Source organism: Mobula hypostoma, chromosome 17, assembly GCF_963921235.1.
Source record: "Mobula hypostoma chromosome 17, sMobHyp1.1, whole genome shotgun sequence".
Lineage (NCBI taxonomy): Eukaryota > Metazoa > Chordata > Chondrichthyes > Myliobatiformes > Myliobatidae > Mobula > Mobula hypostoma.
The window spans coordinates 1,056,128-1,070,114 of NC_086113.1; the positions used below are offsets into that span (position 1 = coordinate 1,056,128).

Consider the following 13,987-nt stretch of genomic DNA (forward strand, 5'->3'; position numbering starts at 1 on the left):
CTAAAGGCCAGGGAGTGGTGGTCTCTGTCATCCAGATGCTCACCCACTGAGACATCTGTGACCTGACCTGGTTCGTTACCTAATACTAGATCTAGTATGGCATTCCCTCTCGTCGGTCTGTCCACATACTGTGACAGGAATCTGTCCTGGACACACTAAACAAACTCTGCCCCATCTAAACCCTTGGAACTAATCAGGTGCCAATCAATATTAGGGAAATTAAAGTCACCCATGATAACAACCCTGTTATTTTTGCACCTTTCCAAAATCTGCCTCCCAATCTGCTCCTTGGTATCTCTGCTGCTACCAGGGGGCCTATAGAATACCCCCAGTAGAGTAACTGCTCCCTTCCTGTTCCTGACTTCCACCCATATTGACTCAAAAGAGGATCCTGCTACATTACCCATTGTTGGGTGTATTTAAGGCAGAGCTTGATCGGTTCTTGATTTAGATGATTGAATAAATGGTTTTGCTGCCAAGTTTGCAGATGATACAAAGATTGGTCGAGGGACAGGTAGTGTTGAGGAAACAGGTAGGATGCAGAAAGACCTCGACAGATTAGGAGAATGGGCAAGAAAGTGGCAAATGAAATACAATGTTAGAAAATACATGGTCATGCACTTTGGTAGTAGAAATAAATGTGCGGACTATTTTCTAAACAAGGAGAAAATCCAAAAATCTGAGATGCAAGGGGATTTGGGAGTCCTTGTGCAGAACACCCTGAAGGTTAACTTGCAGAATGAGTCAGTGGTGAGGAAGGCAAATGCGATGTTAGCATTCATTTCAAGAGGTCTAGAATACAAGAGTAGGGATGTGATGCTGAGGCTTTATAAGACACTGGTGAGGCCTCACCTTTTGGGGTCCTCATCTTAGAAAAGATGAGCTGGCATTGGAAAGGGTTCAGAGGAGATTCACAAAGATGCTTCCGGAAATGAAAGGGGTATCATACGAGGAACGTTTGATAGCTCTGGGTCTGTACTCACTGGAGTTTATAAGGAAGCGGGGGGTATCTCATTAAAACCTTTCAAAACTTGAAAGGCCTAGACAGAGTAGATGTGGAAAGGATGTTTCCCATGCTGGGGGAGTTTAGGACAAGCGGGCACAGCCTCAGGATAGAGAGATGTCCATTTAAAACAGAGGGTGGTGAACTTGTGGAATTTTTTTAACACAGGCAGCTGTGGAGGCCAGGTCATTGGGTGTATTTAAGGCAGAGCTTGACAGCTTCTTGATTGGACGTGGCATGAAAGGTTACGGGGAGAAGCTTGGGGACTGGGGCTGAGGAAGTGAAAATGGATCAGCCATGACTGAATGGCAGAACAGACTCAATGGGCCATATGGCCAAATTGTGCTCCTATATCTTATGGTCTTATGATCTTCATCCTCTTTCAAACTCACTCACTCTCCTCCATCAGCATACTCACATGTTCTAGACTCTCCTCTTACCATCTTTGCTGGTTCTGCACTCATATGCATGAAGTGCATAATCCTACCCATGTCTAAATGCATATATTAGACAATAAAGGGAAGTGCTTGTTGTTCACCCCTGTGATCGTAGCAACCACAACCTGTCACCTTTGCTCACAGTACAGCTAAAGTTTATTAGAATGATACAAAGTTACACTTGGAAGTCTGGTCTCCTCATTATAGGAAGGATGTGGAAGCTTTAAAGACGGTGCAGAGGAGATTTACCCGGATGCTGTCTGGAGTAAAGAGCATGTCATATGAGCATAGGTTGAGCAAGCTGGACTTTCGTCTTTGGAGTGAAGGAGGATGGGAGGTGATTTGATAGTGTACAAGATGGTAAGAGGCATCGATCGAGTGGACAGCAAAAGACTTTTTCCCAGGGTGGAAATGGCTAATATGAGGATGCATAATTTTAAGCTGATTTGAGGAAAGGATGGGGGAATGTCAGAGGTAGCTTTTTTTTTTACACAGACTGCCTGGACTGTGCTACCAGGTGTAGTGGTCGAAGAAAATAAATTAGGAACATCTAAGAGACTTATAGATAGGGACAAGGGTGAGGGAAAAATGGAGGGCCTTGCAGGAGGGAAGGGTTAGGTTGATCTTAGAGTAGGTTAGAGGTCAGCACAACATTGTGGCCCAAGGGTGCTCTGATGTTCTATGTACTGAAAAGCACTTTCCTCTGTAGAAAAATACCAGATTCAGAAACAGGGGGCCAAAGTCAAGAAGTGTTGAATACAGGACTGAAGGTGTTATTTGAATGCACTCAGTATATGGAACAAGGTAGATTACTTTGTAGTGCAGTTAGAGATTAGTAGATAGGATGCCGTGGGCACCAAGTCAAGGCTGAAAGAAAATCATAGTTGGGAGCTTAACATCCAAGAGATCAGAATCAGAATCAGATTTAATATCACCGGCATACGTCGTGAGATTTGTTAACCTAGCGCCAGCAGTACAATGCAATACATGATAACATAGAAAACAATAAATAAGTCAATTACAGTAAGTATATGTGTATATTAAATAGTTAAATTAAAATAGTCTTGACCATTTAAGAAAACTAGACAAGATCTTTCATTGTAAATTTTTATCTTACGTACAGTACGGTAGGGTAACAGGCTTTCTGGCCTTACAGACCCACCCCACCCAGTGTGACCAATTAACCTGCTAACCCCTACATCTTTGGACTGTGGGAGGAAACTGGAGCACCTGGAAGAAACCCACACGGTCACAGGGAGAATGTACAAACTCCTTACAGATTGGAGGTGGGGGTGGGGGTGATTTGAACCCGGGTTGCTTTCACTATGAAGTCTCATGTTAACCGTTATACTACGTGCTGCCCAGCTAAATAAAGTCGGAGCAACTGTAACTTCACCAACACGTCTGTACTTTATTATTTTTTACTTCAGTTTTGAAATAAATACTTTTACAAAATTTAAGAAGATGCCTTAATAGCTTTAATACCTTTTTCTGTGGTCGATCTTGCAGATTATATTTCTTCGCCAATGCTTTCACAGCCGTTATCCATTTCTCGTTCATTCTCTCTATTCTCAGTTTTATCCACAGAAGTTCTTCACGCTCAGCCAGTGTTGCTAGTAAACCATCCAGGCTGCTTAACATTTTAGCCTTGCAACAAACATAATAATCAGAATTGTGAACCATATATTAAAAGTGCTGTGAAGTCAGATCACAATTACCAACGACGAGGCAATGGTGGTTCGTTTCCTTTACCCAGCAACAATGCAACTACATATACCCAAATGTTCTCTGACACATTTCATGTCAGCATTCGATAGAACCAAAGGAACTCAGTGTTCAAACCTGCCTTTAAAAAAAAGCCACCTTGCATTCAAGGGTATTGCCCAGAACCCAACAAGGCAGAGAAAATCTATCCGTTCAATAACATAAACACAAGATATTCTGCAGATGCTGACTGCCACTGATATATTGACTGGGACTTCCAAACTGTAAAAGGGCTGAATGGGAAAGAGTTTGTCAAGTATGTTCAGGAAAGTTTCTCTAATCAGTACATAGAAATCCCGGCTACATAGAGTATGACACTAGATCTTCTTTTCGGGAATGAGACAGGACAGGTGACAGAGGTTTGTGTAGGGGAACACTTTGCATCTAGTGATCATAATGTCATTAGTTTCAAGGTAATAATGATCTGGTCCTTGGCTTCTAAGATGGAGAAAGACCAATTTTGATGGCATCTGAAAGGATCTGGCAAGTGTGGATTGGGTCAGGTTGTTTTCTTGCAAGGGTGTACTCGGAAAGTGGGAGGACTTCAAAAGCAAAATTTGAGAGTACAGAGTTTTTAAGTTGCTGTTCAAATGAAAGGCAAGGATAACATGCTTAGGGAACGTTGGTTTCTGGGAGATATTGAGGCCCTGGTTAAGAAAATAGAAGAAGGTGCATAACAGGTATAGGCAGGTAGGAACAAATAAGATACTTGAGGAGTATAAGAAATGCAAGACAGCACTTAAGAAAGAAGTTAGGATGACTGAAAGAAGACATGAGGTTGCTCTAGTAAACAAGGTGAAGGAGAATCCTAAGAGCTTCTGCAGACATATTAATAGCAAAAGGATTGCAAGGGACAAAATCATTCCTCTGGAGGATCAGAATGATAATCTATGCAAGGAGCTAAAAGAGACAGGGGATAACTTAAGTGGATTTTTTGCATCTACATTTACTCAGAAGACAGACACAGAGACTATAGATGTGAAGCAAAGCAGCAGCGAGTTATGGACCCTATACAGATTACCGAGGAGGAGACATTTACCGTCTTGAGGCAAATTAGGGTGGATAAATCCCCAGGCCCTGACAAGGTGTTCCCCTGGACCTTGAGGGAGACTACTGCAGAACTTGCAGGGCCCCTAGCAGAAATACTTAAATTATTCTTAAGGACAGGTGAGGTTTTGGAGAATTGGAGAATAGCCATAGTTGTTCCGGTATTTAAAAATGCTCTACGAATAAGCCAGTAAATTATAGGCCAGTCAGCCTGACATCGGTAGTGGGAAAGTTATTGGAAGGTATTCTAAGGGACTGGATATATGAGTATTTGAATAGTAAGGGACTGATTAGGGATAGTCAGTGTGGCTTTGTGCACGGTAAGTCGTGTCTAACCAATCTTATAGTTTTTTGAGGGAGTTACCAGGAAGGTGGCTGAACGCAAGGCAGTGGATGTTGTCTACATGGACTTTAGGAAGACCTTTGACAAAGTCCCACGTGGAAGGTTGGTCAGGAAGGTTCAGTCACTCAGTTGCAGAGGGATCTGGATCAGCTGGAAAAATGGGTTGAAAAATGTTGGATGGAATTTAATGCAAACAGGTGTGAGGTTTTACACTTTGGGAGGACAAACCGGGGTAGGTCTTAAACAGTGAGTGGTAGGACATTGAGGTGTGTGGTAGAAAAGAGGGATCAGGGAACATAGAACCAAAATCCATTGAAAGTGAAGAGTCGTAAAGAAAGCTTTTGGCATATTGGCCTTCAATAACTCAAAGTATTGAGTACAGGAGATGAGATGTTATATAAGACAGCAGAAGAAGAAGAAGAATAGCCCTTAACTCGGCAGTGGAGTTATCGTGGTACTGTCATATCGGTATTTCCTTAGCAAGCTATTCTTGCTTTTACGAGGCCAAGTTGCTAGCTCGATGCTGAACCCGATTTGGATTCAAACTCGGAAACCTTCATTCTGGAGTCCGGCGCTGATATTATTGCGCCACCAAGCGGGACATATAAGACAGTGGTGAGGCCTAATTTGGAGTATTGTGTGCAGATTTTGTCTTCTACCTACAGGAAATATGCCAATAAGATTAAAAAAATGCAGAGAAAATTTACAAGGATGTTGCCAGGACTTGAGAACATGAGATATAGGGAATGATTGAATAGGTTAGGACATACATCATAGGAGAATGAGTAGATGTTTGATAGATGTATACAAAATCATGAAGGATATTGATGAGTTAAATGCAAGCAGTCTTTTTCCACTGAGGTTGGGTGAGACTAGAACTAGAGGTCATGGATTAAGGATGAAGGGTGAAATGTTTAAGGGGAGCATGAGGGGGAACCACTCAGAGGGTGGTGAGAGTGTGGAATAAGCTGCCAGCACAAGGGGTGGATGCAGGTTTGATTTCAATGTTCAAGAGAAATTTGGGTAGCTACATGGATGTTAGGGGTATGGAGGGCTATGGTCTGGGTGCAGCTTGATGGGACTAGGCAGATAAATTGTTCAGCACAGACTAGATGGGCTGAGAGGCCTGTTTCTGTATTGTAGTGTTCTATGACTATGCTGGACATCTTGAGTTACATGATGGGTTGCCAATGTCCGTGGAACTCAATCCAACATACATTCCTCCATTATTTCCCAGAAGGTGCTGAAATGCTTAACAAGGTGAGGATAAATGCAAATCATCTCAGTTCAAGAATTTCTTGGCATAGCTGTTGGTAAAAGAAGCCACCTCCCCTTTCCACTTGCCATGTAGGCTGAAAAGGAATGGCCAGCTGTCATAGTCTAAGATGCATAACTTCATACCACCCAATGCTAAAAACCAACCTTAATGCATGGTTCTGAGGCAAATTCAGCCCAGTGGGTCTATGTTATTCACACTCATCGATAGCTTAGCAGCTTGAATAGATTTATTGGTCAGACTGCACTTGGAGTATTGTGAACAATTTTGGAGAGGGTCTAGAGGAGGTTCATGAGAATTATCCCTGGAATGAAAGGATTTAATTCATAATGAGTGCCTGATGGCTCTGGACCTGTGCTTACTGGAGTTTAGGAGGAGCATCTAATTGAAAGCTATCAAATATTGAAAGGCCTAAATAGAGTAGACGTGGAACGGATGTTTCCTGTAGTGGCGGAGTCTAGGACCAGAGAGCACAGCCTCAGAATAGAAGGATGTCTCTTCAGATTTGTTGGGCTGAATGGCCTAATTCTGCTCCTGAAGAATTTATTGTTGTCCAGATTTTATTGTTGGCTCCAAGTTACAACAGCAGGAAATCGCATAATCCCTCTTGTTACTGTCAAATGGGATTTATCTTTGTTTATCATCTTAAAAAATCCAATTTGTAGATAAGTCTGAAGACTAAGCTAACTAACTTGTCACAAGTAATTTTTCAGACATCTTCACTAGAGAAAAAAATTCCATCAGATATCTCTTTCACCTTGCAGAATTGCAGTGGAACTACCACGAATCAATACAGAGTGTTTTCATATGTGCAGAGCCTGGCCTGGGTTATTACAAGCTTTTGCTCTCACAGATGTCCGTAGAAATTTGATTTTGTCGTGGGTCTGAAAGTAAGGGACTTTCAGCGAGAATGCTGTGGTCAGCATGGATCAGTTGGGCCAAAGGGCTGTTCCCTGCCATATTACTCTGATACTCAAAATCAACTCTCTGGTAACCAGAGTGGAATGATCAGCAATGAAAACACACAAAGCTGAGAAGAGTGAACACATTTTGGAGACAGAGTAAATTAGTTCTCCCATTGAAATGACAACTGTAGATGAATTTGAATTTAATAATTTATGGGATCTCGTTTATATATCGAGGTGTTCATAAGCTGAGCATTCTCAACCTCAAGATGGCCTAAATTAGGAATAAAGCACTTGTTGATATTTTCCTGTTTGACTATTCTATCGATTATACATCAGACTAATGTCATACTAAAAAGAGCTTTGACGAGTGACCAATCCAGACATTAGAAGTTTTGAGAGAAGGGGATTTCACTCAGGTCCAGTGCCCAAGTAGAAAAGGGAGCAGCAGGTCAGTAGAGCAAAATAGAGTTTGACCAGCAACTGATTGGCATTTGGGATTGATTAACAAAAGCAAATGAGAGGAAGGGAGGGGCAAGCGCATCAGCCATCCAGAGGGGACAGAGTCAGAGCGGTGATCTTGAGGCTTCAGCTCTTCGAGGTTTCTATGAAGAGAGGCTTCAGTCACAGATTGAAAAGAAAAGAAAAGCTCAAGGTTAGGCTTTTTTTCCTTCCCTTCTTTCTATCATCCATAAATTTGTTATATTGCTACTTTAATCCTGGTTTTATGGCTGTTATGCATCTGAGTTGCGCTTTTGTACTGCTGGACATTGCTGGTTACTTGATTTTATTTATTGTTTCTTTATTTTATTTGTTGTTTTATAGCATTGAGTACGAGAGTTGCAAACTCATTTTCGCTGTATTGGTGCATAACAAATTCTACTATGCAATGACAAAAAAGGTATCTCAATTTCAATTTCAATTTCAGTCTGCCCAGCCAGGACAGTAGAGACGCTAGGCAGGACAGTTGAATTCTCTTCTTGTGGGATGTGAGAAGGCAGGGAGACCTCCAGGGACCCTGACGACTACAACTGCTAGAAGTACATCCAGCTGCAGCTTCTAACAAACCGTGTGAAGGAGCTGAAGCTGGAACCGGATGAACTCAGGATCATTTAGGAGGCTGAGGGTGTGATAGATTGGACATATAGAGAGGTAGTTACAACTAAGCTGCAGGACACAGGAAACTGGGTAACAGTTAGGAAGGGGAAAGGGGTTAAGGAGCCAGTGCAGAGTATCTTGGCAGGTCAGGCAGCACCTATAACTGCTTTGGACAAAAGCAACATTATCCAGGAAAACATTTTGCTGGGATCCTGTGATCTGGGCCTCATTGTTCAGTATTCAAACTGAAAATACAGGAAACATTCAGCAAGGACAACAACATATGTGGATAGAGGAAGTCATGACTTCGAGTCTGTGAACTGCCCAGTTCTGATTAAAGGTTGCATACCTGAGATGTTGACTGTTTCACAGTCCACAGATGCTGACCTATCTGCCCCTTCCTTCCACATAAACACCAGAGATTCTGCAGATGCTGGAGATGTGGAATAAGATGCACAAAGTGTTGGTGGAACTCAACAAGTCAGCCAGCATCTATGGGACAGACGACACAGTTGACCTGATGACAAAATGTCAACTGCTTATTCCTTTCTGTGGATGTGCCTGACCTGCTGAGTTCCTCCAGCTTTTTGTGTGTGACACTATGAGACATTTACTTTGTTTATAAATAGACATGAGAACCGAGACATTTCTGTGTGTCCTTTGTAATGTGAATATTTTACAGAAAGGATATATACCAACTGGAATCAAAAAATGTTATCTTTTAAACAAACATTAACAATTAATTTCTCTCACCTTAGGCTTTAAGGCATTAGCAGCAGCAACATTTTTTATTCTTTCTGGAAGCATCGGGCAGAAGTTCTCAACCTGAAAATGTTATATATTAAATAATTAGTATACAGTTTAAAACCACTATATGTGACGTTCATTGCCACAGATGGTTGTGGAGCCCAAGTCATTGAGTATATTTAAAGCAGAAATTGATAGGTTCCTGATTAGTAAGGATGTTAAAGGTTACGGGGAGAAGGTAGGAGAATGGGGTTGAGAGGGATAATTAATCAACCATGATGAAATGGTTGAGCAGACTCAATGGGTCAAATGCCCTAATTCTGCTAACGCCCTATGCCTTATGATCTTATTTCAGAATTAGTTGATTGTGCCGTTCTGAGTGACCTTCTACATTTGATAAGGTACCCCATGCAAGGCTTATTGAGAAAGTAAGGAGGCATGGGATCCAAGGGGACATTGCTTTGTGGATCCAGAACTGGCTTGCCCACAGAAGGCAAAGAATGGTTGTAAACGGGTCATATTCTACATGGAAGCCGGTGACCAGTGATGTGCCTCAGGGATCTGTTCTGGGAACCCTACTCTTCGTGATTTTATAAATGACCTGGATAAAGAAGTGAAGGGATGGGTTAGTAAATTTGCTGATGACACAAAGGTTGGGGGTGTTGTGGATAGTATGGAGGGCTGTCAGAGGTTACAACAGGACATTGATAGGATGCAAATCTGGGCTAAGACGTGGCAGATGGAGTTCAACCCAGATAAGTGTGAGATGGTTCATTTTGGTAGGTCAAATATGATGGCAGAATATAGCATTAATGGTAAGACTCTTGGCAGTGTGGAGGATCAGAGGGATCCTGGGGTCCAAGTCCATAGGACACTCAAAGCTGCTACGCAGGTTGACTCTGTGCTTAAGAAGGCATATAGTGCATTGGCCTTCATCGACCATGGGATTGAGTTTAAGAGCCAAGAGGTAATGTTGCAGCTATATAGGACCCTGGTCAGACCCCACTTGGAGTACTGTGCTCAGTTCTGGTTGCCTCACTACAGGAAGGATGTGGAAACCATAGAAAGGGTGCAGAAGAGATTTACAAGGATGTTGCCTGGATTGGGGAGCATGCCTTATGAGAATAGGTTGAGTGAACTCAGCCTTTTCTCCTTGGAGCAATGGAGGATGAGAGGTGACCTGATAGAGGTGTACAAGATAATGAGGGGCATTGATCGTGTGGATAGTCAGAGGCTTTTCCCCAGGGCTGAAATGGCTAGCATGAGAGGGCATAGTTTTAAGGTGCTTGGAAGTAGGTACAGAGGAGACATCAGGGGTAAGTTTTTTTTACGCAGAGAGTGATGAGTGCGTGGAATGGGCTGCCGGCGGCGGTGGTGGGGGCAAAAATGATAGAGATTCTTGAATGGCTACATGGAGCTTAGAAAAATAGAGGGCTAAAGCCGAGCTAGTTCTAAGGTAGGGACATGTTCGGCACAGCTTTGTGGGCCGAAGGGCCTGTATTGTGTTGTAGGCTTTCTATGTTTCTATGGTAGGGTCATGAGTATCAAGGAAAAGAGGGATTCTGGTATGCAAGTTCAAAGATCCTTGAAGATGGCATCATAGGTAGATATCATGGTTAGGAAGGCATAGAGAATACTGGCCTTTGTTTGTTCATTAAGAACAAGAGCAGAGAGAGTATGGTCCAACTTTATAAGAGATTGAAGGCATCAAGTATCAGAGTGAAGATGTTATGTTGATGTTGTACATCAAGTCATCCTATTGCTACAGGTTGGTTGAAGATCTTTGGGAGATGGAGGGCAGAAGTTGGAACAGTTGAAGATCCTTTGGAGATGGAAGTGCCCCAAATGGAATGGTTGAAGGTCTTTAGAAGATCGAGGGCACCAATTGAAATGGTTGAGGGTCTTTGGGAGATGGAGGGCACTATTTGGAATGTTTGAACGTCTTTGGGAGATGGAGGACATCGGATGGAATGGTTTAAGATCTTTGGAAGATGGAGGTTTACTATTTGGAATAGTTGAAAGTGATTGGGAGATGTAGGGCACCATTTGGAATGGTTGAAAGATTTTGGGAGATGGAGGGCACCAGTTGGAATGGTTGATGGTTTTTGGGATTTGAAAGGCACTGGTTGGAAATCTGTGTGCCTTGCATTTGCTGTTAACTTTCAGAGGTCAGACAACTGTGAGTTGCACCAAGATAGCAAGGTGATAGCAAGGCTTCCACCATAATGCTGGCAAACACCATTTTCTATCATGCACTTTGAGAGCCAGCAATGCTCCAGGAAAACCTCCTGCTCCCTTCCTCATCCTGCTTTTCTGGTATCTCTCCAATGAGAGCATGTAACGCCACACGATGCGGCTGGATATGGAGACTCAAATCCAGAGGATCACAAATGCCCTTGGAGGTTTGTAAGCTCACCAGCTCAATCACAGCACAAGCCTCCCCACCGCTGAAGACATTTTCAAAAGGTGATGCCTCAAGTAGGTGGTATCCATCACCCAGGGCATGTCCTCGTCTTGTTACCACTGTCCGGAAGGAGGTACAGGAGCCTCGACGATTCAGGAACAGCTTCTTCACCTTTGCCATCCAATTTCTGGATAGTCCATGAACCCATGAATACTACCTCACTATTCCTTTTATTTGCACTGTTTGGTTATTTTGTAATTGATATTAATTTTATGTCTTTACACTATACCGTTGCCACAAAATAGAGACAATTTAAAGTCATATAAGATAGTGATAATGATTCTGGATCAAAGGGGAACATTTGTGACTATGGGAGAAGGCAAGACCTCACATAATGATGGGGTTGTTCCTCCGGGATGGCTGAGGAATTGGGGACATGAATTAGCGATGGGGATGGGCTGAGGGTGTGGGGATGGAGGTGACATCACAGTAGGGCTAAGCGAGCAGATTGAGAGAACTGTACATCCAGAAACTGATGAATGTGATTCTCAGGTTAGTAAAGATTAGCTTTATTTGTTACATGTACATCAAAACATACAGAGAAATGTGTCATCTGCATCAACAACCCTCACAGTCCAAGGATGTGCTGGGGCAGCCCGCGAGTGTCACCATGTATCCACATATCACCATTGCTCACTGATGCCAAAAGCACTAACAGACACAGAACACTGAAATCATTCTAAGACATCTGGGATCATCAAACAGATGAGACAACTTGAGTTCGAGAAGCCCCAAGTCTAGTGAGAAGGGGTGGGTGTGGGAGGGGAAGCCACTGGACAACACCAGAGGCTGAATCTTGCAGCCAGGTGCAGCACAGAGAAGATAAATATTAAAGATTAGCTTTATTTGTCACATGTACATCAAAACATAGTGAAATGCAACATTTTGTGTCAATGACCAACACAGTCTGAGGATTGTGCTGGGGGTAGCCCACAACTGTTTCTGTGCTTTTGACACCAACATGGCATGCCCACAACTTTTTAACCCTCAACTATACACCTTTGGAATGTGGGAGGAAGCTGGAGCCCCCAGAGGAAACCGAACATATAAACTTCTTATAGACACTGGTGGAAGTTGAACCTGACTGCTGACACGGTAAAGCATTGTACTAACCCCTGTGCCACCATGCATGCATTAAGCCATTTGCAGCAGAGGGTATCACATCTGCTGCCACATTACCAGCTTTGACTGTGGCCTTTTTTCTTTCATCACCAGATGTTCCTCTGGACTCTACAGCGCCAGCATGGCATCCAGAAAGCTTTCCACCAGAGCACATCCAGAATCCCCACCACCCACGACATGCTTTATTCTCACTGCTACCACCAGGAACTAGGCACAGGAGCCTTAGGTTCCACACCACCACATTCAGGAATGGTTATTACCCCTGAACCAACAGACTCTGAACCAGTGTGGATAACTTCATACACCTCGGCACTGAACGGAATACACAGGTTCACGATGGACTCACTTTCAAGGACTATACAACTCGTGTTCTCAGCATTACTTATCTATGTTGTGCTTTGGTCTGAACGCCGAGGGGCACCAATCTCCAGGCTCCAATGCTCCTCCTGCCCTGAATACTAGCTGGTTATCTTCACCTGTGTCTCATTTTAGCTATCAGTGCACCTTGCCTTGTTTTATTTCTTTATTTAAGTTCCTCCCTTGTTTGTTGTTGTTCAGTCTTGAGTTAACCTGCCCTGTGTGTGGTGATAACTGAGTCCTCACCAATCCACAAGTGAAGATTCTTTGTTCAACTCTATCCTTGTCTCTGGTTTCCCTTGCACTTAGTTCTACATGGTCTAAGCCTCTCCTGGGAGTCCACTGGTGAAAGATACAGAACTTCATCATAACAACCTGGATCAAACTCAGCCTGGCAGCCACCCCTGTTACAATCTACCAACTTATTTGTATTTGTACAGTTTGTCAGTCTTTGCTCGTGTGGAGATTTTCACTGATTCTATTGTACCTCTTTGTTCTACGGTGAATGCCTACAAGAAAATGGATCTCAGGGTAGTATATGGTGAGTTATACATACCCTGAGAATAAGTTTACTTTGAATTGAATCCCAGAAGTGCACTGATTCCTCAAGCAAGCATTGATGTGCCCTTAGCCTGAGTGTTGGGAATTCCTTGCTGGAGAAGTCACCCAATAAGAATGAGTTGGCACCCTGCAGAATATCGAAACTGTACAATTTTACAGATCAAAAATGTTTAAGCTGCAGAGCGAGAAGGAAAGGAAGGAACACAAATAAAGTCTTTAGCAGGGCGGAGTAAATGACAAAATTGACAAAGGTGCAAAATAAAAGAATGAGGATGGAACCAATAGAACCGAGGACACAAACTGCAATATGAAAAATACTTAAGACAAACATGAGAGATTCTGCAGATATATTCTGCCATCATATTTGACCTAACAAAATGAACCACCAAAGGTAAATGCAGCAGGCTTTTTCCACTAAGGCTGGGCGAGACTACAACTAGAGGTCATGGGTTAAGGGTGAAAGGTGAAATATTTGAGGGGAATACAAATGAGAATTTCTTCTGTCAAGGTGCTGAGAGTGTGAAATGAGCTGTCAACACAAGTGCTGGATCAATTTCAAATATTTCAGATGAACTTTGATAGGTAAATGCATGGGAGGTGTATGGAGGGCTATGGTCTGGGTGCTGGTCAATGGGACAAGGCAGATTGATGGTTTGGCACAGACCAGATGGGCTGAAGGGCCTGTTTCTGTGTAGTAGTGTTTGATGACTCTATAGCTATAAACTAGAGAGCTTGATTTGACAAGAGCAACAACAGTGGTGAGATCTGGAGGTTGATTGAAAGCAGCAGAGCACCTTGAAGACGTGGTGAAGGGAGCAAATGGAATTATGAGTTTACATTTAGAGACATTAAATATCGGCTCA

General features: G+C 42.9%; 1 protein-coding gene across 5 annotated transcripts in view; it reads right to left on the reverse strand.

The window, feature by feature from the left end:
* Positions 1 to 13,987, reverse strand: part of LOC134357777 (alpha-1,6-mannosylglycoprotein 6-beta-N-acetylglucosaminyltransferase A-like) — a 158,465-nt gene that overhangs the window by 74,527 nt on the left and 69,951 nt on the right. For all 5 annotated transcript variants that reach the window (XM_063069412.1, XM_063069411.1, XM_063069410.1 and 2 more), the window contains 2 exons: positions 8,627 to 8,698; positions 2,926 to 3,087 (listed from right to left, as the gene is read on the reverse strand). In XM_063069412.1, the coding sequence (XP_062925482.1) occupies positions 2,926 to 3,087; positions 8,627 to 8,698 (234 nt within the window). The remainder of the gene's footprint in view (positions 1 to 2,925; positions 3,088 to 8,626; positions 8,699 to 13,987) is intronic.